General features: G+C 44.6%; 1 protein-coding gene across 1 annotated transcript in view; it reads right to left on the reverse strand.

The window, feature by feature from the left end:
* FRAS1 (Fraser extracellular matrix complex subunit 1) overlaps positions 1 to 27,586 on the reverse strand; it is a 399,170-nt gene that overhangs the window by 150,360 nt on the left and 221,224 nt on the right. Inside the window, exons 19-22 of the mRNA XM_032883154.1 lie at positions 25,969 to 26,109; positions 23,528 to 23,671; positions 5,305 to 5,457; positions 4,927 to 5,073 (exon numbers count right to left, since the gene is read on the reverse strand). Coding sequence (XP_032739045.1) covers positions 4,927 to 5,073; positions 5,305 to 5,457; positions 23,528 to 23,671; positions 25,969 to 26,109 — 585 coding nt within the window. The remainder of the gene's footprint in view (positions 1 to 4,926; positions 5,074 to 5,304; positions 5,458 to 23,527; positions 23,672 to 25,968; positions 26,110 to 27,586) is intronic.

Here is a 27,586-nt window from a genome sequence, read left to right on the forward strand (position 1 = left end):
CTTAACAACTAGCATTTCTCCATCTCCTCAGTTGTCCATGCTAGAAACCTGGGAGGCTATCTTGATAAGCCCCTTCTTTCTCATTCCTAATCCAATCACTCACTGGATCCTACTTACTCAAGTTTTCCTACATAATTCTCAGAATTCTTTTGCTTCTGTCCATATCCACACATGCTAACACATCTAAGCCCTCATCATCTCCTACTGGACTACTGTCATAGCCTCCTAATTGGTTTCCCCGTACCAAGTTTGACCCCCTTGCATTCTATTTTCCATCTATCCACAAGAGTGATTTTTTAAACTTGTACGGCTCAAGTTTCAGAGAATGCTTCCATCTGGAAACTCATACCTTCCTTCAACCCTGGAAAACTGCCAGCCACCATTTCTGCAAATATCACTCCTCCATCATTCCCTCCATTCTTTCCAACCAGAAATCCTAAGACACATTTGAATCCTCTCAACATAATCTCCAAGTTTCTCATCTTTAACTCTTACTCATTCTTCAGTGACTTCTTTAAGAAGGTCTCCCCCGACTCTCCATTCTAGGGTAAGTCTCCCCATCACTGCTCTATGGCACTCCAGACATTGCATTCATGCCATACCTAATGATTTTCATTACAATGATTATTTAACTTCTGTATCCTTTAAGCTATAAGCTTCATGAAAGCAAAGACCAAGGTCAATAGTATTCAGAGCCTGACTAGTTCTCTTTCATGTGATGGGTGTTCAATGAACACCTGCACATAAATGGAAGAAGCCAGACATTTTCGTTATACATATTCAAGCACTAGCATCTCTGCCTCATTCCGAAATTTCCTCCAAGTACGTATCAGAGGAAAAATCCAGAGAATGAGCTAGATTTTTAGAGTTTTCGATCTAGAGGGTGTGGCACGTGTGTGGCACAGTGCGGGAAAATTACCTCCTGGTGAGAATAAAAAGGAAGTCCTCTTGTTTCACCTACAAGAAATGTCATTGATATAAAATATTCATTAGAATATGTAGATTAGTAATTAAAGATCCTAGAAAAACTCTAGACTGGATTTTCAAACAGATGGTTTGAGAATAATTGGAAAAGAATCTTTAATTTTTGGAAACCTACATGAAATGAAACTTCCCTCCTTTTTTTGGCTAGAATTTTTACACATGGTGTCTCTTACTTTTGGCAGAGGGTGTGACAAAAATCTCAAAGATAAGCCCAGGAATAGAAAAATGAAATGGGGTCTTGGAGTTACAGGTGGATGTGAAAACTGTTGAAATGCGTCCTCACAGCCGTAAGTAAATGCATCCTCAAAGCTATCAGTAAACCTTTGTAATTAGTAAATGTCCTGAGTAGAATACTATCATGAAGTCTTCACTTATTACTTGATCAACATTTTTAAAAAGATTTTATTTATTTATTAGAGAGAGAGAGAGTGAGTGAGAGAGCATGAGAGGGAGAGCTCAGAGGGAGAAGTAGACTCTCTGTGGAGCTGGGAGCCTGATGTGGGACTCGATCCCAGGACTCCAGGATCGTGACCTGAGCCGAAGGCAGTTGCCTAACCAACTGATCTGCCCACGTGCCTTCAACATTTTTATTAATAGCTTTAATTACAACAAAGAAATCAAACTAATAATACTTAAATATGCCACATACACCTAATAGGAGACACACAGTCTAATTTCACCATCAGAAAGAACAACTCAAGCTCAATTTTAACTAATTGAAGCACTAAACGAAAAGTAATCTGAAGAAATAAGTGAAAGCGTTAAGTCCTGCATTTTTTTTCTATAACCAGTTGCACAAATAAAGGATACGGGAGACCGGTTCAGACAGTAGTTCCTATAAAAAATGATCTAAGAATTTTAGTTGATTAAAAGCTTATTAGAGGCACAATTTGGTTACTAAGGAAACGGATACAATGTTCAAGTGAAGAGCCTTCATATAACCTAAGTGTCAGCGGAGGCCCCGGCTTGACAAACAGCTACGACACGAAGCCCAAAGGCCAAGCCCTCAGCTTAGAGGGACAGGACGATGCCCCGTCCGGAGAGCTGAGAGCGTCTTGAGTTTACTTCCTTAGGCACCTGTGTACCTTCTTATTCTTGAATCCATCCACACAGTCTCTCATTCCCCGTCGGTAACTTAAAGTGTAACTCACCCCTCTACTGGCTTCTAAAACAAATGGATTCATGCCGAGCACTGTGCAAGGTCAGAAGACTCCGTGGAGATTGAGAAGTGGGAGCAGTGTCCCCCCGAGGAGCAGGGAGCCCCTGCCATGTCTACCTGAACCCTCCTTCTTCATTCATCAAACCCCTCCTCTCTCACCAAGGCAACCTACAAATAGCGTTGTCTTAGAGCAGTTCTGCTCATACCAAAGCCCCTTGGGTTCTCAGCTTCCACCTCCGAAGGCACGTAGGTTAGGAGCATTTCCTCCACCTTGGAACATTCAGACCTCACATGGTATTGTCACGTTGCTGTGATCACATCTGGAGTCCCAGTACTGTTCTCCCAGGTACCAGACCCCAGAAAGTACCAAGAGGACAGTGACGACAGTGGAAAGTGGACCAGAAACCAGGAAGGGAAGCAGAGATGTACTGAACCATCATTCATGAAGGGGGAAGGGACCTGACCACTTAGGAAGTCCACCTTCCCTCAGAAATAGGCCTGCTGTCTACCGCAGCTCGGGGAGAGGGTCATCCATTTCTGCCCCGATACTCCGCTGGCTCCGGTTTCGCCTGGAGCAGCAAAGCACGAGGGGACAGTTAATAGCAAACGCTGGAAGGCAACCAGATGAATGAGGAAGGAGACTTACTCTCTCCTGCTCCGGAGGGGAGTTCCAGGGCCCACGAGAAAGACCATCAGACAGCTAAACAGCTACCACCCCTGCAATGGGCCCAGCTTCCTCCCGCATCTGTAGAAGTCTGGGAGGGGGAGTGAGAAAGAATTGGGTACAAGGTCGTCTCTGGCCACCCTGGAGTTCTCCTCCTCGCCTCTAAAGCACCATGGCTCCAGGTACTGGAAACCTCATTTATTGTCTCTTTTTTAACGTGCCTGCCTCAACTGATTATCCTTGAATTTTAGAGCTCAGCATGTAACTTCTAAACGTTTCTGGAACCAGATTTCAGACAGTTCTCTGGCTCTTACTTTCCTCTATAATATGGTTATTAATGCCTCCCCTTATACTGGTAGTATTCCTTTAAAGCCCTTTACTGCACCATTTCTAAAATTGTGAGGCCTGTAATTGTCTATAATAATAAGCATTAGAAAGGAACATTGTTGGTTTTCTTTACATACTAGAAACTCAAATATCCAACTTAAGGGCATGCTTTATTCAATTTTCAGAAGAATGAAACTTAGGCTTCAGCAAAGGACTAAAGCTAGGAGATTCTTAATTTCACTGCATAGTCTATGAAGTCCTATTTTCATGGTAGCATAACAAATGTATTTGTGTGGAGATCACCTTGCACAAAGGCAAAGGCTTTTCAGAAAGAAATATTTCAATGCAATATTTTTTTTGTCATCGATACGCCATATGAAAGATTCCATTTTTTCTTTTGAACTTTTATTTCTGTGATTCCACTGCTATCAGGAGCCCCATAAATCTAAGCCCCTATTTCTCCACCAACACTCTCTTGCTCTGGAATGGAACATGCAAGTATTTCATTCATGTCTCTTGTGTCAGGGAATCCGCAGATACCGGTAGACAGTTGATATATACAAAGCAAAGTTTTTGCTATAAAAGCAAAGAAATTTTTTATGGGTCCAAAAAGGTTTTTTTTTTTAAATCTCTGGTATCTCAACGGGTGATACAAAATAATGAGGTCCACATAAATTCATTTTGAATGCAGATCTTTGCAAACATCTCAGTGAACAGTAATGCCTATCTTTCTATCTGTAAAATGTAACTATCTTAAACCACTCGGTTTGCCTCTCACTCTGGGTGATGATGATGACAACAACAATAACTATACTGAGAGCCTGGTAGGACACATGCTAAGTGCGAGAACATTACATGTAGGTACCATTACAATCCCCCTGTGACAGCAAAAGAAACGAAGGCCTGGCGGTTAATTCACTTGCTCCCAGGTCACAAAAAACTGTTACATGGCAGGTAGGGTTTGAACGAGTCCAGAGCCCACGTCCCTAACCACTAGTCTATAATTCCTACAATACGGTACTTCCTAGGACATAAAATTGAAATACCAGCACTGCATTTGTTAGCTGTCATTTTCAAAAGAAAAAAGTGTAACAAAATTTTTTCTTGCAAATGACACTTCAGTGATTGAAATAAAGTAAGCCGCCTTGGCGTATCTCAAAAAATGTTCCTTCGTCTGTGAAGGATTTCCTAATTTCTTTTCTACTCAGAGCTGCCCTTTACCTAATTTATCCTAGCTCTTCGTTTGTGCCCGATGTAGGTAATTAATCATAATGATTTTGACTTATTTGAGAAATAAGACATCTATACAAGTAACTCTCATGCAAGAGAAAATAATGACTGTTTGAACAGAAACCGAATGCTTTGTAGCATGTCAAGCCTTGCACATTGTCAATATTCAACAAATACAAACAGAAAACAAATTATACCCAGACAAGTGCTTAGGTCAATGATCGTGTGCTAGAATGAGCTCCACTCTGCTCGGGATCTTGGACTTGAGTTGCTGAGGATAAAGTAAGCCAACATTTTATTTTTAAAATGAGATAACCAGAGAACAGAGACACTAAATGACTGGCCTAAGGTCACACAGCCTGTCCTTGTAGAGGAGATCCCCGAACCTAGCACTTCCCGGTTAGACCGATGTCTGCTAAGGGCATCCATATGCCTTTGTAGGTTAACTTCCTCTTATAAAAATAAAGGCTATCAGGTGAAAATACAGAAGCAAGAACTTCATATTTCCTTCAACGACACCAGAAGATCGGTAAGGAGAGAAAGTTCATTTTTAAAAACCTACGCTGACAAGCACGGCTGTCATCAAGATAGTGCCCCGGGAAGCAGGCAGTGCTGCAGGTGCCAAGGTGGGACAGAACAAGGTCGGCATCACACGAGGTGCATGAGAAGGGTCCTGTGCCCTGGCAGGTTCTGCAGGAGGAGTGACATTCTGCAAAGGGAAAAGAAACACAAAGAGAACCTATGTTGCCAAGCTCCTCTCCAAAGCAGCCTGGGAGGCATTAATAAAAGCCCCAGCTGAGAGCGTTAGCTGGTCTGGTGTACTGCCCCGCAGCGTGCTTCCCGCCTCCTCTCTCTCTAGGGAAGAACCAATCGTCTCCCGCTACTGCCCCCAAGAAAATTCATGAGGCACGGCCAGCTCCTGTGTCTGGCACTTACTCACTTTTACAAGCTCCTCTCTCTGCGAAGTATCCAGGAGGGCAATCAGGAACACAGTGGTCCCCCAGCAGCAGGTACCGGGCATTCTGGCAGCTCAGGCAGACACTGCCTGTGTGGTGGAGGTCAGCGGTGCAGTGCTGGCACAGAGGATGGCAGTCTGGAGAGGGCGGAGGGGACACACAGGAGGCACAGGCCGCGTGAGCGCAGGGTCTCACCTCTACACCGAAGGGCAGAAGGGAGTGTGATTACCCTTGCTGCGGCGCCAACGGCGGGAGAGCAGCCCAAAGGCAGGGCACCCTAGGAAAGGAGACGTCTGGGACCTGTACAAATGGTACGTGTAGAGGTTTTTAGCAAATGGCCAGGCCCAGCACAACTATCGAGTTTTCATCCCCTTTCAAATGAACGACCTTCAAATACTCGAATGGCATGTGATAGCTTCTTGCTTGCAGTGTAGAGAGAATGGCCAGATCAACAGCAACGGTACTGCCAACACGATCAACGTTTCCCCCAAGAGTTGTGGGAACGCTAGCCCAGCGTGCCCCCATGCACAGCGCTCCTGAGGGGGGCACGGTACTCTCCACAGGCTGCCGTCCTAGGAATTTGGCCTTCCAGAGTCAGCATACCAGTCTTGGCTGTTGATATTGGAGGGACTGGGGTTAGCAGGTAAGTGGGCCGAGTCGGTGGAAATTTTTAGTCTTCAAATAGAGGTAAAGTTACAAAGAAGAGTTGTGAGCTGAAAAGTCTTCACGACCCAATCCATAAGTCACAGTACAATACAAGCTCTGTTGCATGAGCTGTGATTAAAGCTCTAAGACAGATGATCTGGTAGAGCCAGCGGTCTCTCGGTCTCACCCGTATAATAGTCATCCTTTCACTCAAGAACCCGACTGCATTCAGCTCCCATCCTCTGCCTCATTTTAAGGGGTGACTGTCCTCCAGGTCCTGTTTACCATCCTCCATCCCAAAGACTGGAGAAAATCCACAAATCCTGATTTACCCACCAACATGAAAAAGGAGTAAAGCCTAGGAAACGAAAAGCTAGAGCTCTAACCACAGGCCTTTCCCTCTTTCCCTGCAGGATTCAAAGCACCTGTCCGCCCTTACTAAGGCACCACTCTGGGACCAGACGTGGCTTGTTCGGCTCAGTGCTGTAGACAGAGACCGTGATCTTGAGCAATGTTTAGATTAAAATATCCTTGTCAATGAGACAGATGGCCTGTCCCCCCAAATCTGTTAAAACAGGTCTTTTCGTCTATACCCTCAGGGATACTTTCTTCATTGCTAACCACCTAAGGCGTGCCCCCTGCAGAAGGGGATCTCAGCGGCACACCCGCACCCCCTCATCCGCATGCGAAGCCATCTGAAGACACGCACAGCCACTCCAGAAGTTGAGCCAGAAGGGTCCTCCCTAAAATACCGACTCTTCTCGTGGGCACGAGAAGGAATAGTCCCTACCCTTCTCTGAACTTTGGGAGCTTCCAATTCCAGGCAGCCTGTTGCCCATATTAGGAGCAATTCTTGATCTCCTAAGAGCCAAATTAATCCTCATTATAGACCTTCAGTAAAGTATAAAGGAAAACGAGGACTGTATTGAGGGAAAGGATAAGGAGGCTACGTCCCCTGACTTAGTATAAAGTTTCCACACAATGTTCTCTTTTTCCCGGGCCCTCACGGTGCCAGGAGCCAAAGGGCAGATTCAAAAAGCTCTGGAAGTTGCTGCAGCAAATGGAGGTGACCGTGTTTTATGATTACTTGAATGAGGGGGCACCAGCCAGGGTTGGAAACCTGAGAAACATGGCTGATTCAAGGCTCCATTATTTGAAAAGTCCACAGCCTCTCCCTCTTTCAAGCCAGGGCTTACGGAGGGTTCTGGGCTCAGGCGAGCCCCGACAAGATCTGCAGGTGTTCGTGGTCTGGAAACTAGTTGCATCTGACTGAGGCTTTCTCTGGTGCGTAATTAGAGGAACGAGGAAGAATCATCACCGAGGGGATGCTTTGAAGAGAAAGTGAGAAGACCTCTGGGGTACTTTGTGGGTACAATAAATAAATATTTATGACTCTGTCTGATCTTGGGGATCTCTAGAAGCCGTTGAAATGAGTGTAATGTGCATTAATTACCACTACAGGAAGCTAGAGCTAGGCTATGGACGCTCCTTTCCACTCTCATGGCCGCTGTTTGTAAACTCTCTCTCCTCGTCTCCAGGCAGCAACCCCCACCCTCCGCCACCTCCCAGGTCATTCCATCTTCTACTTCATTCAGCCCCTCAAGCACAAGCTTCCTGTCAGACTCAAAACATCTCTCTTTACCCACTTTTATTTCATTTCTTTTCTCACAGGATGAAATGGCTCATTCCTCCGCCCACATTCTTGACCCAATTTTCAACATTATTAGAACATTATTTCAACATTATTGCATTTTCTACCCCATCTCTCTTCACTCTCCATGACCTCAACCTTGGAACACGCTCTGCCTCACCAGCACCTCCAAAGCTCTTCTCTACAACCATGCTGCCGTCTCTCGCCGTCCCTTCACCACCCAACCTCCCAGCCTCCCTAACTTGCTGGGACCTGCCTCCAACCTCCACAAGTCTGCTGTGGTATTGCCTTGAAAAAGTCTCTGACCACCACGTATGACCAAATCTAATGGCTCCCTCTAATTCCCAACCTACGGGAGATCTCTGTAACACATGACACCCCTGGCTGCCTTCCCCCTGGACCCCCATCCTCCTTTAGTACGCTTTTTCCTGGTGCCCTTCATGGCCAGGTCCGTGCTCTCTGCCACTGACCACCTGGTAAATGTAGACGTTCCTCACAGCCCTGACCATCTGTCTTCCTCCTAATCAAGTCTCATCCTCTGAACATCCTAACCCAGACAGGGCTGTCTGCTTTGGCTTCAGCCACTAGAAGCTGGTGGAAAGGACTCAAGAGCCTCAAAGTCTCCAGAATCACTGAAGACTCTGCCTCCTTCTTCATGGCTCTGCGTGAAGCCTTAAGAGGCATCACGTCAATCGCCGGACATAGCACAGTACATGATGGCGTAGCTGGAAGCAAGGAGACATCAATAAATGACACCTGAAAAAGTAAAACAATCAACTGCAGGTTGCCCAACGCATCACATTAATGCAAGGAAGTTTAAAGTTTTATCTTACACACGAGATTGTAACTACCTGGGTCTGGAAGTTGGGCTCCCTCTTTGTGTGAAGACCTATATTTATTCCTTAGTCATTCATCTGTGGTTTAAAAAGCCACATGGAACAACCATTCCTATGAGTAGATTCATTCCAAAGCAACAAGCTAAGTGATCCCACATTGATGCATTCATGCAAACCTCCCTTCCCAGCTCTCTCGTTTATGAGCCCCCAACAGAAGACCACTTAAATACACTCTGAGATCCTGCTCTCAAGTCAGTCTGAAGGCTGACTGACTTTTCTTCAACCAACCAGAGAAGAAAAACAAATTCCTAAAACCCAGGAAACACGTCTATCTTGAGAGCCTGAAGTCAAAAATCTCTTTATGGAGAGAATTCTTTAGGAGAGCTCAAAATGAGTGATGATGTTCAGGGAAAGAAGCCAAGAATCAGAGCAAAAAGAACTTAAGGATTAACACGTCTGTTCTGACTTACGCTCAGAAAGTATGGTTCCTGAGAGCAGACTACAGAACTCAGGGGTGATAGGCTACAAGTGGCCAGTCCCGCCAGGTAGCACCTGTAAGCAAGCTACAGTACCTGTAAACATGCTTCAGGGTCAAGCCTGGGGGCCCCTGAGATCTTCTGCGCAGAAGAGGGGCTGAGTGTGGCTCTGACAAGAGCCTTGAAGTTCTGTTTTTTGGAGTACAAAGTGAGCCATGGAAGAAAATATGAAAAACATTTTTATAAATATAAATAAATATAAAAATCATCCTAAGTAGCCCTTTCAGAGTAAATAACTACTGACATTGACATTTATCTCTTGGTTCTTTTTCTATATACTCTTACATAGCTTTTTACATAGAGGAGATTATATTAAATGTTGTCATAAAATATCTTTTTTTTTACTCAGTACCGTCAGCATTTCTACACGTCATTAGGAACTCTTTGTAAACAACATTCTAGGGACTACATTATATCCCAGCCTTGAATAAATAAATAAGAAACGTGCACTTTTCATATACAGCTGACCCTTGGAAAACCAAGGGTTAGGGGCATGGACCCCCTGCACAGTCAAAAATTCATGCATAACATTTGGCTCCCCAAAACCTTAACTACTAATAGCCTACTATTGGCTGGAAGTCTTATTGATAAACTAAATAATCGATAAACAAATATTCTGTAGGTTATAGATATTATGCACTGTACTTTTACAATAAAGTAAACTAGAGAAAAGAAAATGTTAGGAGAATTTTAAGGAAGAGAAAAATACATTTACAGTACTATACCATATTTATTTTTAAAAATCTACATATAAATGGACCGAAACAGTTCAAACCTGTGCTGTTCTAAGGTGAACTGTACTTAAACATTAACTTCTAGTTCGTCCACTTCTGTAATTGAGGCCCTGATAAGACTTCTGTGCATTTTAGATTAGTTCCCAAAAGACACTGTCAGGAATACAACTAAAACTTTTTTTTAAAAGATCTTATTTATTTATAGTGGGGGAGGGGCAGAGGGAGAGAGAAACCCAAGTAGACTCTGTGCTGAGTGCAGAGACTGGCACTGGGCTTGACCTCACAACTCGGAGATCATGACCTAAGCCGAAATCAAGAGTCAGAGGCTTAACCGGCTGAGCCACCCAGGCACTCCAATTCATATTATTACTATAGCTTCTATTGACTGAGCTTGGCATATATATCAAGGATTATACCACTTATTAGAAATGTAAAATCTCATGCATGGCCTGCAAAGATGAAGTAGGGGAAACATGATCCCCACTTTAAAGATGAAGACATGGAGACTCAGAGGTTGAGTCACCTGCTCACACGTCATATCCACACCGACTTCAGGGCATGGACTTTTAACCACTACAGGCATGAAAACACTCTAAAATTCTTCATAGGTATTACAGATTCCATTCCAGAAAGTCTGTATCAGTTTACACTTCCAAGAGTCCCTCATGAGACTATTTCCTCATAACTCTGCCTGCACTAAGGAACTGAAAAATGGTAAAACAATCTTGGTCAGTTTGGTTGGTGAAAGCTGCAGTTATGTCATGGTTTACATTTATATTTCTTTTATTATAAGTGAGGCTGAGCATTGAAAAATCTTTCCAACAACAAAAAAGTGTTCAAATGTCATACAGCTTTCAGTATGGTCAGGAAAGACAGCCCTGGACATAGAATTATAATTGAGTATGAAATATGTGTCATCCAACAATAATTTGAGACATCAACCAATGAGTTCTTCTCTTATGCGTGGTAAGTAGCCGCCCCCACTGAACCAGCAAGCATGGGCCCTCACACGCCCCCAGCAGAAGTTATCAGAATCCAATCTACAACACCATCTACAAACCAAATTCACAGAGCTCAGGGAACAGAGAAAAGATGGAGGGAGAAACAAACTTGAATATGCATTGGAACTAACAGGGCGTTCACCACCACAACTACTACACGCTCCATTCCTGTGCCCCAGCCCAGAAAAACCCTTCCTTCCATTTCGAAAGGAAGAAGGGACAGAGAGACCCTTCTCTCTACCACGGCCCTCCCCTCCCACGGGGGGGCATATTCAACAACCAACGGTGAAGTGGACTCAGGCTATGCTTCTCGCCTTAGAAAGGGTTTTCTCCAAATTGAGACCTGTGTCACAGGCCCCTAGAGATGGTGCACGGCGGGGATGAGCCACGACAGAGCGTGTGGCAAACACTGAGATGCAGGACTGCCACGGGATTGCACGAATGTTTTGTAAAATGCCAGTGGGTAAGTTATCAGGGCGCCATGGAAGTCTGTAATGGGGTCTTGACTGCGTCAAGGAGACAGGGAAGACCTCCTAAAGAAGGTGGAGCCATGAACCCCCACGGGGGTTAGTTGCAAGAGGAGCTGGGGAGGGTGAGAGGGTTTGGAAAGAGTTCCAAGAAGAGGGAACACCTGGGCAAAAACCCAGCAGGCCAACAGAACAGGATGCCTTCAAGGACCTGAGAGACCGTCAACAAGGCTGGATCTTAAAGAACACAGAAAAGAGCCACTCAAGGACTCGGCTGCCCCAGTTTTAGAATGCTATGAAAAGGAGCATATATTTTGTCCTAAAGGCCATTGGGAATGGCGTTGTGTGTGTCTGTGTTCTTTGCCAGTCTATTTGCAGAGGTCTCTGTATTTTTATTACAGATTTAAATGAGAAACTGTTGGATGGAAGGTAACTAGTGATGGGAGAGACGTGAGAACCAGAGCAAAGAATCAACAATCCAAGAAAACCCTGACATGCAGCAGCTCTTAATAGGAATGTTGTTGGAGAGGGGACACGGGTCCCTAATGTTCTTCCCTCCCCTCCTCTCGATCACATCTAGAAGACCCTTTCTGTCACAGTACCCTGCTGCCAAGCTGTTCTCATGAGGCTTGTGCTAGACTAGGCATATTATGAATCCTAACGATACTGGAAGTACTTGGAAGCTGTCAGGACCAGGAATGAAGACCTTAGGTTTCCCCTGAGAAGGAAGGCCAACATACCACGGATCTATTTTCCCAGCATGACCTGGGAAGACCTTTCTCAAACTGTCAGCTTCAAAATATCTTGAAAAATGAAAACAAAGTAGAATTTGGCTAAATAAGTAGGATCTAGTAGGTAGCCCCCGTCTATTTGTTGAATGAAAGGAAAAAAGGTGTTTGGAGTTAGAATCCTAGGAAATTGTAGGGAATTTGGAGGTTCATGCAGAGGTCATTATGGATGGCATCTCCTGGTTTTCAAAATCCACATCAGGCCAAGAGAAAGGGCACCGCTTGGCTATGTGTGTGACAATTTACAACTGCCTCGTCGGTAGGATTTGAGATAATGGAAAGAGAAATACCCCCACGGCCAGCCAAATGTAGTAATAACACACTCCAAACATAATTAAGAGGTGGTCCGAGCCCCATCCCCAGGCACTGCAGGAGATGACCGTGCGTCCTGGGGAGCTGCTCCAACACCGGTCACTTCATGCATCGTGACATCTGTATGACTATTTTCTAAGAATTAAGCAGATTGGGAGTTCTTCCCATCTCCCAGAACTCCCAGAAGCAGTTCTGGCATTCTTCCTGGTAGGCGGTGACTATCTGACAAATCTTAATTCAGATCTTTACTGGACCCACACTCTAGGAGCACAACTGTCAGAAACTGTGTCCTTAAAACGGCAGCGGTATTCTCAGAGAGGCCCGCAAACCACAGACTGAGTTCCCCTACAATCCTCCTCACCCCACCGTCCACGCCCGTTTCCCCCTCCAGTGACATTTGGAACAATTTCACAGGATACGCTAGAGGAAGTTTACATTGTCACTGCTTCATTTGAACCAGGGCTGCAGTTACTCTAATAGGGGAACTGGGTTTCCAACCCACCAATCTAGCAGCCTCTGCAAGGATTAACGTCCCATCCTAAAAGCCCCATCTGTAAGGTAAGGCATTTGCATCTAACCTTGCTGTCTGTAATCAAACAGGGAGGCTAACCTCAAATATGTCTAAATAGTGAGTGTGTATCCATTAATTGCTCAAAAACAGACTCCGTTCCGGAGGCCGTCTCTCTGAGTCCCAGCTTTGCTACTCGGTAAACCCTTATTTGTCACGATTTCAATTACAGTGGAGAGTCTTTAAATATAAGCTCATTAAGGGTGACAAGGAAAGAAGAGAGACCCAGGATCTGTTTATGTGTAGCCTGTTTCAGACGACTGGCATATAATAAGCATGTGGGAGAGGGGAGGGCAGATGGAACTCCAGTTGTCTGCGTGTGCGCCCGCTTGCTAACGAACCCAGTGAATTAGCGCCTTAAACAAACAAATTAATGAACACATTGCAAGGGAGGCTGGAACTGGAGTATGAGCTCGGGCAGAAATAAATACATTTCTTGTTTTTAAAGCAAGCAGAGGATTCCATTTGTTTTCTAAATAAGCACAGCACGTTGACATGCTAAAAATTTAAATAGATAAAAAATATTTTGACTCAGCAGCTGTAATATCCGCTAATATGTCATCCCGCAGCTGTAAGGAAATTACATGTGGTCATCCCTGTGCAATGCTTTCTTCAAACCACAAAGGCTCTGCTTCGAGAACCATGAGGATGACCCAGAGTCGTGAGGGATGGGAGCGCACAGCAGGGAAATGACTTATTTCGCGTCTTTGGAGCAAAGTCAAAAAAGCTTGAAGATATTAAAGTAAATGTGTACTGTCGAAGCAATGGCTTTGGATGTTGGTTTTATGGGGCAGTGACTCCTTAGCTGATAAATAATGACCTATAAAGACAAATTTAGACACAGTGAGTTTTTAATAATGTCCTGTCAGTCAATAGGGTTCTTAACGCAAACACATTAAATGCGTTTGGAAGTGGTTACGATAATCAGCACTTGTCTGCTCCTCATCAGGCAACAAAGAAATGGTTTTGCGCCAGAGCTCAGGGCGCTGGAAGAGTGTGTGGAATCGAAATGCCAACGCCACTTTGAACGTGGACGAGGTACTGCTTGCGAGCCAGGACAGGAGAAACCCGGCAAGTAGCATACAGATGGCAGAGACGAAAGAAGCCTCTGATCTCTTTGTCCCAGCCCACCCGTGAGCTCTTGGAGACCGTGTGGTCCGGTGGCAGTGGTAGGAGGCAGTGTCAGAGGTGAGAGCGAAGATCCCTGCTGGGTTTCGGTGCCCGTCCCCGCGGCCAGCAAGGGGTCATGAGCACCGCCCTCCATGCATGCCAGTGCCTCCACCTAGTCTTCCAGCAGCTTCTGCTTTGCTCTTGCTCGTGACAGGGTCTGCTGGAGGAGAGATGCACCTGAGATGCAACAGGTGTCTTAGGAGGGCCAGAGACTATTTTATCCAAAGAGAATCAGAAGGACTTGAACTTGGCAAGGTGGGGCAGTGCGCAATGTGGACTAGTGCAGGGAGGAAGCAGGTTAACTCCGCTGTCGTGAATTCTGCGGACTGAAAAATCAGCAATGGGTGGATAAGAAATCCGAGAGAGAGAAGGAAAGGACCTGGTGGGTTAAGGAACATGAAGACGGTGCTTGTGGGTAAGGTGTTCCTGTGGGTGAGATGTCCGGGAGGTAGACAGGTAGAGACGAGGAGATGAATGTCCCATGTGCACTCCACAGGGACTCCAAGGAGAAAACGGAAAGAAGGACTGGTTCGAGGCCGTGAGACAAACCACGGGAAAGGAGCTGGTTGGGGGCAGGGAAAGAGTGACCAGAAAAAAAAAACTGACAGGAAAGACCTGTTAGTTCCTGAAGCTGATGTGCCCTCAGGCTCGGGCTACAGACAGAGAAGCCAGGGTAAGGGGGCTCCTTACTCAAAAGCAGGCATGAGGAAAAAGGGGCATCTGAAAGAAGCAGAGCCCTTGAGGAGAAAAGGTGAGGAAGTGTTTTGTTGGTTTTTTTCTATCAGGTTATGCCATTCTTCCAAATGAGAAAGAAAGCGGGGATGTAAACAGATCTGAGTGAGCGAGGTCTGAGGTGAGGGAAGGGATGACGGTGCGTAAAGAAAGGCACAATGGGCCCAATGACAAAGCCTCGGAAGGAGCTATAAATAACAGGACTGACAAGAAGCAGAGAAGGTCTTCCTGGAACTAGATCAGGGCCCGGAAGCCGGTGACACGCTCAGCTGTGGGCCCTCTGACTCGGCGCTGCTTCCTGCCTGGCTCTCCTACCCGCTAGCTGTGAAACGTCAAGTAAGATGCTTAATGTCTCTAATCTCTGCCTTCTGGGTTATAAAATGGACATACTTCTAATCACAGGACAGACCTCCAAGGGTTGTAGTCCAGATTAAATGAGATAATATATGTGAGGAGCTGGCATGTACTTAATGCTCAATAAACACTGGCCATTATCCCCTCTGTGCAGAAGGCCCAGTCAGAACGGACACTGGTCTACTGATCATCATGCCTAGGTCTAAGTCACCCTTTCTGCCTACAGCACGTAAACCACAGAGATTTACATGTGCGGAAGAAATGTAGATAAGTACAGCCATAGAAATTTTGCCATCTTTAGTACTGAGAGGATAACCTGTGGGTCTAAATTCAGTTGTGTTCTTTTATGCAAGATTTGCAGTTCTGACGAAAGAGAACGGCAATCCTGCCTTCATTGGGAGCCCTGCCACGCTGCAAGCTTGGAAGCAAGGTCTCTCTGTAAGGTAATATATTGTTTAGGAAAAGTCATATGAAGGAGAACTATACAAGTTCTTCTTCTTTTTTTAATTTAGGAAGGTACAATTTAAGCATAGGTCATGTTCTTTTTTTTCTGGAAGGTAAAGAAAAGAAACACCTTGGACTATTCAATCATCCTTCAACAGACAGCATGGTCTCTTAAATAAAACACAAATTGGGAGAACAAGGAGGAGACAATCACTGAAAGTTCTGGAGAGAGATTGGATATGCAGTTCACAGTTCAAGCAATAGGAGACAGGGTGACAAGATGAGGAATAAGAGAAGAAAGTACATTGCCAAAAAGGAAGATAAGGAAAATAAAGTAGCAAGTGTTTAAAGAAAAAAAGGACACTAGAAAATTGAAAAAATATAGAGATAGAAGAACTGGACCAGATGGGATAAAGTGGGAGGTGAACAAGAGAGAGATAAGAAGCAAGAAATGGGTCACAGTAAGAAAGATCCTTGCTATAATTACCATGTGAAGCATTAGAAGGGGATTATAGTAGTCCCTAAGATGCCAAGTTCCAGGGACTCATTTACGCAGCCTTTCTTGATCACCATCTATGCGCCAGTCACTGGACTGAGAATCCTCACAGAGTAAGAATTCGCATTTCTATAGGAAAGTATCTGGGGACGATCAAATGAAAAGATAAATGAGAAAATGTTTTGAAAAGTATAAAATGCCACAAACACACCAGTGTTACTATTACCAATACCATGAGAACCAGACCCAGTCCCAGCTGGAGTAAATCCAATTCCTGCTGATAACTGCCCAAGCCCACAACAGGAAAATGGCCACTCCATGGAAGTTATACAAATATACTGGAATGCCAGTTAGCCATGAAGAATGACAATAATGCAGATTCTTCCAATATTTGCCAACACACGGAAATGCATAAATTAAGTGATATTTAAGAGAAATGAACAAAGAAATACATAGGTGTTGACTGCAACTATTAAAAGCTGCATGTGTCTATCCACTGAAAAAGATTAAAGTAAGTGCAGAATAATATAAATTATTAAAATTTAGTGTACATTAATGTTTTTCTTTAAAGGTTATGTATTTAATGATGATATATATGATAATAACACATGGCAGCCTAAAACAGCTGCCTTAGCATTTGAAACAGACTAGCAAGTTCTTGCAACTTTTCCCAACAATGCTCTCCAAGGCATTTTGTCATGCCAGTCTCTTTTAATCCGTCAATCAAAAAATTGTTCTTGAGTGCCTGTTGTTAGAATCCACTATATTTATCATTGTAGAGTACAACAAAATGGCTGTATCTGGAATCACACTGTCCAGGTTCAAACCTTGGCTCTGTCTTCCAACTTTCATCACTTTGAGCACGTTAGTTATTCTGTGTTTCAGTTCCTTCCCATGTCACATCCCTACCTGCTTTGGAGGATCACTGTTAATTTTAAATGGCAAAATAAAAAAAAAAAAAATAAAATCTTGCCATTTGCAACAACATGGACACAACTAGAGGGTATTACAATAAGCAAAATAAGTCTTGCCATTTGCAACAACATGGACACAACTAGAAGGTATTATGTGAAGCAAAATAAGTCAATCAGAGAAAGACAATTATATGATTTCACTCATATGTGGAATTTAAGAAACAAAACAGGCTCATAGGGGAAGGAGGAAAAATAAAGTAAGATGAAATCAGAAAGGGAGACAAACCATAATCCTAACTATAGGGAACAAGCTGGTGGTCCCTGGAGGGACGAGGGTGGGGGGAATGGGGTAAGTGGGTGATACACATCAAGGAGGGCACCTGATGTAGTGGCAGTGGGTGTTAGATGCAACTGATGAGTCACTAAACTCTACCTCTGAAACTAATGATACACTGTATGTTAATTCATTGAATTTTAAATTTAAAAAATTTCAAATGGCTAAATGCATTCAAAGCAATTAGCACAGTGCTTGTCACACACTAAGCCCTCAGAAGAGTCACCTGTTATTAGAGACCACGAAAAGATCACTCACAGGGAATATGGGCTAGTCAATGCCAAGTACAAGATCATTGGTAGAAACATTCAGCACACTCGGAATTACCACATGGGAGATGCCAAGAGGAAGCTGGCCCTGGAAGGGAAGGGATCTGAGCCAGTCCACGGGGAATGGATGAGCAGGATTCTGACGATCAAAATAAGGTAGGAACTGCTCTACACTGATTGTGTGTGCCTCCCGCCTTCCCTGCAGCTCGTGGCCACAGGAGCGGCTCCAGCGAGGGGGCGAGCTGTGCTGACACACCTGCCCCCACACAGAAGCTGCTGTAGAACAGAGCTGGCTCTCACCTCTGGCTCAAGCCCCCGTGTGTGGAGGCAGACACTGGGGCGCTGGCTCACACGGGGCTCCTTCCCAGCTTCTTCTTTACGTTCAACTCCAACTGGGTGTTCATTGATCGATGCTGTGTTTGAATCAGCACGTGGCAAAATGAGCATTTATTGCTCTTTTAATTTACATTTCAACTTTTCCACCATTTTTTAGGGCCCCATCTTTCAGAAATGATGCAACAGGTGGGGAAAACCATGGAAAAGACTTGGACGTTTTTCTTTTTATGATTTGGAAGAAAAATGTTAACAGGTTTGCTAATCCGTCAACAAATGGCTTCACTCGGGTTCAGAGAGCAAATACTTCTCAGACCCAACACCAGGAGAGAAGTACTGATTACTCTCCCGTACTCTTCAACAAGCAAGAGAGTGGCAAACCCGAGCCTCCTTGGTGACCCCCTGCTCGCCCAGAGGAAGGAGGGAAGAGAGAAGGAAGGGTTGAATGGAAGGAAATCCACAATCTGAGTACTGGCTCATTATCGTATCTTACCTTTTAGGGAGTACCAATAAATTGTAAAAATATTATATTATATTAAAATCATGGCAGGGCTTCCCAAAGATTGTTCTCCAAACCACTGCTAAGCTCTGAGAGGCTCTAGCAAATAAAGGGGAGGGTCTACAATGGAATGTTCGAGAAATGATGTTCAGTCTCATTCATCTCAGAGATTCACAATGCCCATGTGCCTGCTCAGGGTTCTAAGTTCTGCAATAAAGAAAGGTGCTTAACTTTATTTACCTGACAGTGTCCCAAATTTATTGAGCCAGAGTCTTTTTCGCATACAGTATCTATTAACCATTGCTTAAAACTCAAGTCCTGTGGAATACGATATGAAAATGCACAGAATAATATTGCTTTACTAACACGTGTCTTCTTTTGCTTATGTTCTGGTGTAGATTTATAAACAAACGAGCATTTAAAAATGACTGCATAAACAAAATTTAATTTTCCAGGGTGCTACAACCCTGACCAATCAGCTGTTTACAATGTCCCGTCTTCCACCTGCTACTGCCAGTTATCACCTCCTTTTCTATAGAAGAACTCAGAAGTACAGCCATCCCATTAGGCACTCCCCAAAACCCAATGCATTTTTTTTAATGCATCTGCATTTGGACACTTCCCCTCATGTTTTCTTTTTAACTTTCACCCTCTCTCATAAAGAGGGGAAAGACTTTAGCTGAGAAAGAGGAGTGGAGAAAGCACCCCGGGCTTTAGAACTTGGGGAGAATGCTGGTTAGGCATGGGCAAAATATAAAGCACCACATAAAAATCTATGAAGAAGAAGCCTGGCTTTCCACAGCACTTAGCCACGCCTGCTGCGAGCTGTCCACTCCTGCCTCTCCCTTAGTTCACTTATCTTTGTTGAAAACCTTCAGCCCTGGCCTAAATCTCACAAACTATATTTGCTTTGATAAACGTGGAAGAAAGAACTGCACACATACGACATCTCCATACGCGATAACACATTGAGGTTTTTGGACCTGTTCCCAGGATACGTTTATTCTTGTCTGTGTGATAGATTAGATGTAATTTTCTTTCTTAAACAGCTAAGTGCAATTAAGAGGTCTCTGACGATGATCTTAGGTACAGCTCAGCTAGAGAGTAAATCCTGTGCATGAATCCTACCACCCTGCAAAGCTCACACACGATAGAGGGAACAGGGAGGGTCCTTATCCAGGGGCTAGAATTTCCCCAGGCTGACGAACACGCATTCCACTGATGGCACGGCATGGGATGGATTATCTCCTGCCTTCTCTATCATCACAGGGCTCGTCCTAACACCTTCCTGAGTTTAGATAAAAGTCACTGAAATGTTCCAGGAGGTTAACCATGACCTGACTTAAGTAACACTTGAGTTACAAAAATGTTCCAGGAATTTAGGTTCAGGGTAAAATGGAAATAGCAGATGAGCTCCCAGTGGTTACAGAAAGAAATTATGTTCATTAAACCTTCAACCTCTTCCCGGACAGCTACCCCTAGTTGTCCAATGGTCACCCCAAAGTCAATATGTCCAGTTCAGACACATCATCTCCAAGTAAATAGTACTCCCACTCCTCAAATTTATTTGCCCAGAAACCTTGAAATCATCCCCCAAACTCCCTTTCCTTTAGTCCCCTGGGCTGAAACATTGCCCATCTGTTGCCTCCATTAGGCTGAACCATATAAAATTTCCACTACTTGATCATTTGTGCACACAAAATAGCAATCTAACACAGGTCAACCTAACATAGAGTTAATTCTCGGTGGAGCCATCCCCCCCTTCCCTCATCCCCTCAGCAACTTTCTCATTAAAGGCTTCATTTCTCACCTGAATTCTTACAACCACCTCCTAAGGACCTTCTGTCTGTCTTGTCTTCTTCCACACAATCTTCTATGGATCTTTCTCTTCACAGAAATGCAACCATGACACTCCCCTCTATAAAAACCTCCAAGAGACCTCCACAGTCTTGATGACAAAGTACATTCTCCTTAAACAGAATGTACAAGGTGGCCTTTCTGACCTGACCCTCCTTCCTTCTGCTCTAGGTACCACCACTCCCACACTCAGAGCTGGCGTTCTGCTTACTTCTTTGTTGGGGCCTGAACAGATAGTATTCCTTGGCCCATTTGATTGGGCCAAGGAATGGGACATTCCAATGTCCCATTGGAACATTTCTGGAATGTTCTTCTTTCCAAATCTTCAAAGCCCTCTGCTTCTTACTTATCTTTCAAAATCACCTCCATTATGATACGCTCCGGAAAGCCTTCACTACTCACCCCACCACACACACCCAGTGGGGATTAGGGTCCTGTCCCACAGGTTCATCTCATATCCATGGCACTATCACATTCAACACGTATGTCCTTCTTCCACTACATGGTACATTTCCTAAATATAAGCACCAAACCTTATTCATATGGGCATCCCTAGAGCCCAGCACAGTGCCCAGCATGGACTGTGTTTGATGAAGCTGTAAATGAATGAATTCATGACAACGCCACAGAGAGAAGTGGGAAGAGTTTGGAAGGGGCATATGTTAACTGAAAAGGTAAATTCTGGAGTCCGTGCACTTCTTTGAAAGATCAACCATTGAAATTGCTGGTCAAATTTTTCTGTAACAAACATACACCTCCAATGTCTATTCAACAAAGAATTCCAAGCACCAGACAATGGTTACCTTTCTTAAAACCTTTATTTAATAAACCTAATTCCCAGGACAGCCAAGGTTTGTCCCTTTCAGCCAATTTTAGTGGGAATTCTTTTAGGGCTGAGGATTCCCAGCGTGATTTAGCTTAGTCCCATGATTCTTTATTCTAACGGTCGCCTATTAGCCTTAAAAAATTAATGTGACTCCTAATCACCTAATTTACTATCAAAGAGGTCTCTGGACATTGGAGAGAACAGAGCTCATTAAAAATTAAACATTTCCAATCTCCTTATATAAACATTTACTTATAAAATATGCCCCAGCATAAAATTTTTAGGGTCCACATACAGAATAGGTTGGAAATAGAAAAACCATCATAAGATCCGCCCTTCTAACTCCTCTGACTACAACCTCTCCCGCTCTAGTCCATCTTCCACAGACGGGCAGACTTCCCGCCGTACCACACCCTCAGTCACGTCAGGCCCCTCCCAAACTCTCACGGCCTCATCGCCCATAAGATTCAGTTCAAACTTTTCGGCCTAGAACTTTGGGCACTCTGTACCCTGGTTCCAAATTCAACTTTCCAACCATTTCATCTAATATGTCTTAACACAAACCATGCTCTTTGGGCAGGTTGGACCACTCACTAGCTGTGAATGACCCACCTGTTCTACCCGTCTGGCCTGTCTCCTGGGGAGCCACACCCAGAAAGCCTGCCTACCTTCCCTCTGACCAAATCTTACTTATTCTTCAGGAAGAATCTGAGCTTCCACCTTCTCCACAATGCTCTTCATATCTTTTACTTCTCCCTCCTCTGAACTCCTACAAGCCATACTGCCTGTTGGTGCTATTATCCATACGTTGCTCTGTACTATTTGTTAACTGCAATTGTGTTTGGGTTCATCTCCTTAAGTAGCATGAGAGATCTCTGTGTCTCCTCAAATCGCAACTGAGCACCTTGTAGGTTCTATGTAAATACCTGCAAATGTACTTAAACCATGAGAACCTCTCAGTTCTCATGGTAGCTGCCCCTTCGTACCCTGACATAAGAAGTAGTTGCTGAACTCAAGCTCACAAACTACAATTATAGTCAGCCCCTGACATTTCCAGACTCCTCTTTAAGGGTATGCACTATGCCTCCAATTTTCCCACTTCCCAAGTCAGTCCTGACTACAAGTGGCAGTACTGGCAAGAGGCTCACACCCTACAGCTGTGGGGTTCCTCATTAGTCTCAAGGCTGTTGTCTCTGAGCTTCTACTTTTCATTGCCCCTAAAATGTTTGCTGTCTTTACCATTGGGTTTTACCCTGAATCCCGGCGTCTTTTCAGCTGTACCCCTGCTCTGGGCAATTTAGTCTTCCTATGGTATAGACCCTGGACCCCAATGTCTAGTCATCAGCTAAGGTCATGTGCAAAAAGGAATGGGTCACCCTGGGCCATGGTACTACCAGCCACACTTGGAGGACTGTCACTGACTTCCTGTGTCCCCACCCACCAAAATGGACAACTGAGTCCCAGACTGACTGTGCTCGCTCCATACTACGATCTAGACAACTGACCATACCTTGCCCTGCCCAAAGACAAGGCCTCCAGACAGATCAACTTCTCCAACATGAAACTGACCAGATCCTAGCTTTTTCACCTTTCCCAGTGGCTTCTACAATGCCTCCCAGTCAAGCCCTTCAGAGCTGTGACAAAAACTGCTGCAGGCAAATCTCTTCAAGTTTCTCCTACAATATGGAGAAGTGAGTCAAGAAATATGTAATAACCCACTCGTCTATAAATTCTTCTCTCTAGACTAAAGCTTTTTGAGGGCAGGGTCATTGTCTCATTCACTTTTCTTTTTTCTTTCTTTCCTTTTTTTGTTTTCTGAGCATCTGGCCATGAATAGACACTCAAAGATATTTGTTGTACGAATGGATGGATGAACACAAAACACTATGTGGCTTTTTCATCATTACCCAAATTCCAGGTTACCTTCCTAATATACCTCTTTGAAATCGGAGCTCTAAAATGAGGAGGAAAAACCCCATCTCCTGAGACAACGGACTCATTTTTAGGCTAACCTCCCTAAATGTTTGTGCCTGGGGCTGATGGCAAAAGTTGTCCAGAGCAAGAGGCAGAACACAATGTAAACCAGAGGGAGAGAGTCTCTCGAGGGGGCGAAGCCACGCGTTGCTGTCTTAAGCTGAAGTATGCCATGTGCATGTGAGGTACCATCAACAACACTTTAGTCTCCATTAATATGAGGTTCTGAATTGTTCCCGGAAGTTCAAGAGTGTTATCAGAGGATTCCATTTGAATCTACAAATGTCTACTGAATGTCTCATAGGAAGCTGTAAAGTGAGTTACCAGACCTGAGGCAAATTCCTCCCAAAAAGGAGCTCTTCATCTGACGACAGAGGACAAATAGAGGAGAGCCATCTTAAGCCTGCCACAGAGAAGCCCAGCCTCTGGCTAGTGGTTTCCATGACTATGAAGGAGCTCCCACTCACCGGTGCAGTACCCCACCAGGTTGAGGAACTGCTCTTCTTTACAGCTGGTCCTGCAGCTCCCACCAGCAAGAGTGACATGAGGGTGACAGGAACTGCAGTCAGATTCCGATGGGCCATGGCATTGCCTGCAGGTGGGGTGGCATTCTAGGGAGAGAAACAAAAGCCAGGATTGGAATCAGCCACTCAGCATGTGAATACAGGTATGTAGTACGTAGGCTCGCCACAAATTACAAGAGGAGCAGACTTCAGACACTAAACATCTTTTGAAGATTCCTGAGCAAGCCTGGCCTTCCCTTAGGCCCAACCAGAAGACGACATTTCTGGTGGCAATGAAGATACTGTCCATGAACAGAACATGGAATCTAGAACCATAAAAATTTGAGAAATTGGCCGCACATTCCAGAGGGCCCAGCATAACCATCCCAACGTAGGTGAGTGAGAAGTTCAGATGAAGGTCACAAAGCAGGTGAGTGGTAAGACTCCCTCCTTCTTGTTAAAATACTCGTGTGATTCAAAGAGCTGGAGAGGGAGCAGAAGGAGACATTTGGCTTCTCAGAATTCCTGGCAGGCAAAGGGGAACCACACACAGCCAGGAACACCAATACTCCTCGCTAGAATTGGATGCCAGCCGTGCTCTCCCTTCAGGCCTCCATTTGGAGATGTTGTGTTAGCGGCAACACTTAATTAAAATACAGAGAGCAGAAAGTCTACTTCTTGGACATTATCTTGAGCCAGGTTTGAAGTCAAAGCTCTGTTTCCCCAGAAAATGCACCCATGTACTAAGGGGCACCACCCTGAAAACAAGTGAGTCCCAGGAGGTGCAGCAATAAAGACCAGTGTGCAAGAAGTAGAAGAAGGTTGCAGCTGCACTGGTGCTGCCAAAGTAGGCAGCAGGGGCAAATGCATGGAAGGAGGGAGGAGGATTTCTCTGCCAAGGATGAAGAGGGCTAAGCCTGTCTGGTTCCAAGAGGAGGGGAGGTGAGGGACTGGAGCTGGGCAGAGCTTGCTGGAACCAATGACAAAGAATTCCCTTCTGGCACAGAGCTGGTGGAAAGCAAAGGCACTGATTTCAAGTACAGCCAACTGCCTCTCACTTCTGGCGAGAGGCCAAAGGGAGATAAGAAGTTATGGAGAAAGAGAAAAAAACCCGCACAAATAAATAAAGCAAGTAAGAAAATGCACTACGATAAGAAGGCCAGCATTAGCCATCACCCCTCCTACATTCCTGAGGCTCTTACCCTGGAAAATGCCTGTCCAAAAGACCCTCGAGTTCTTAGGATGATTTCTACCTCCCAGTTCTTCCTCCCTGCCAGCTTTCCAGTGACCTGGGTGCTCTGCCAACTCAGGACACTGGCCATCTGCTGACTACAGGCGGGCAGAGGCATACATAGAGGAGAGCTGGAGCTACTCAGACTTAACCCCCCAACAATTTCACACATAGGACAACCAGCTGGGCTAGGATGAGGGCACGCAAGAACAGACAACAGTCTTCAAGGACAACCCCAACCCCAAAGAAACCAGGAACATTCCCCCTGAGCCTGATACAGTATTTAAAGAAAAGTGACCCATCCAGAGCCTAGAGAGATGAAGAATGTACTTGGAAAAAGAAAATTCCAGAAGAAATATAATACTGATCTTCAGTCGTCTATGTTTCTGTTTACATTGGATTTCCTCTTTGGAGTTTGAGGCTTAGGTGAACCTAACGAGTATTAATTTATTTAAAAATATTTTGTGTACTTAAAACTACACGTTTCCTGACTCCAGAAATACATGTCATACAATTTTATAACAATTGGCTTTTTCCCATAAGTGGGCCTCAACGGTCTATTTTTAGAAATAAAATAGTAATGATGATAGAATGTGTTTTGTCTTATCTTTTCTTCTGTAGATACATAAAAACACAGTGCTACAATAGGGTGCTTAAATTTTAGTATTTTGTCAATTCCAATAAAACGCTGAACTAATCTCAACTAGTAATTTCTAGAATCTCTGTCAACGAAGTATAAAGATGTCGTTAAAAACATATTGGACCGACACATCAAAGATAAAAATAAATATCACTCCCTTTTGTTGCTCTCTCAGGCTGTAGCCGGGATAAGTGGGGCTGAGAACTACCGAGTTAATGCCAAGTGCCTGGTCCTACACAGATACCTTAGAACCTGTGCGTAGTAGCTTGTCTCCATGATGAACCCCATTGAGTCCATCGCTCCCTGTATGCACAGGGAAAAGCTGACTCCAATTTTTCGCTTCATCCATACTCCCCTACTGGAAGAGCAGAACTTCACTTGTTCCCCTCACACCTCCCCTAACACATTCAAGACGAGGATTTACAGCCCAACCCTGGTCCCCTGGTATAACCACATTTTTAATGACAGAGTCTGGCTGCTGACCAAGACACAACGATGGCATAGGGAACTTGCCCCAGCATGTTACACACTTACCTGAGCAACTGCCTTCCTGGTTAAAGTAACTATCTGGGCACCGGGAGAGACACTGGCCATCCAACAGCACTTGGGAAGGCCAGCAGGCTGTGCAGTTATGTGGGCTTTTCCCAGCACACCTGAAACAGGACTGGTGACAAGCTGGAAGAAAGAGGAAGGGTAAAGCAGAGGAGACCATTAGGAAAGTCACCATATGACAAATGCAGTAGCTCCCTCTCCTGTTGACATTTCTGGGTTGGAATAAGTTGTGCACGTCGGTTTCGTTTTTCCCAAGGACAGGGTACACATCTCACATACTTCTTTCTAAAGGCCATATCCTGCAAAGCAAGCATCTGTGGGACCCAGATTAAGTAAGGCACAAATGCCACGAAGCAGAAATAACCATTTGCACAGTCATACGTTTCTTTCTTCTCAGGTTCCATTCTCGGAGAATGTCAAATGAAGACCAGAAAGCCATAAAGCAGGTCTTCCCTCAGGACAGCTCCTTCTCAATCAGGAGACAACAGACTGTTATCAGGCTGCTCTAATTATAGAGAACAGTGTTGGAAGCTTTACTTACTCACAAAGGTTTACACGGTGCCTACTCTCTACTAGAGCTGGGACAGACACAGGTGAGAAGAACCGTCCAACATTCTGATGTGCTCAAACCTGCTGCGCCAACAGATGCACAAGCAAGTCACCAGAATCCTAGAGGGAGTGAGAGCATCACATCGCAATTCTCTGTGGCCTCGACTAATTCATGTAAGTTCTCAAGATTCCTACTGCCTCGTGTATAAAATGAGTATAAACTGTACATAATACGTGGGGTGTGGTGGACACCAGTTGGGTTTGATACATGTAAAGTGTAAAATTCTTAGGACAGTTCTGAGTACATAGTAAGGACTTAATAAATCTTAGCAGTAACTATTACCATCAAGGGCTATGATACAAGTACCCACAGGTGTAAGAAGGAATGTGGAAGCAAAGAAAAAGAAGGCATTTCTGCTTCCTTACATCAGATCTTTAAAATAAAGGGGATATTCTCCTCAGTTCCCACAGGTGGACAGTGTATGAATCATGGCTTTTTATTTTCTGTATTTCTGATGCTTTGGCATCAGGGGTCCTGCAAATCCTGGAAAGACGGCCCTCCCAGAGCTGGCCAATTCCTAGAGATAGTCAATGACTAGCTTGGGATCATGCCTTTCATAAGCTAACTAGCCAGTCCCAAGTCCCACACCCATCACCTCTCCTAGGGCTCATACCAGGGGCTCTAATCTCCCCTTCCAACTGGAGACATCCCCAACACCCCGAAGCCCACCGCGGTTACTCCAACTAGCCAATCCTAAGCTGCCACACGACCGCACTTTTTCCTCCCCGCAGAATCACAATAAAGGCTCTCGCTCATGGTTTCCCCTCACACCCTCTGCCTCTTGACCAACCCTGGTGCTTCCTGGCATGGCCCCTGCATAGTGTGCCATGCCCTGGTCCTCTTAGGAACTGTAAACACATGCTTCTCAGAGGCAGCTGTCTCCTCAAGTCTTGGCCCCATCATACCTGAATAATAATAAAAGCTCCGTTATGAAATAACCAGTCACCCAAGTGCAATCATGCATTCATTTGTTATTGAGTGTCCAATAGA

This window comes from Lontra canadensis, unplaced genomic scaffold (genome assembly GCF_010015895.1).
Source record: "Lontra canadensis isolate GAN:19392208 unplaced genomic scaffold, GSC_riverotter_1.0 scaffold1, whole genome shotgun sequence".
NCBI classification, from domain to species: Eukaryota; Metazoa; Chordata; class Mammalia; order Carnivora; family Mustelidae; genus Lontra; species Lontra canadensis.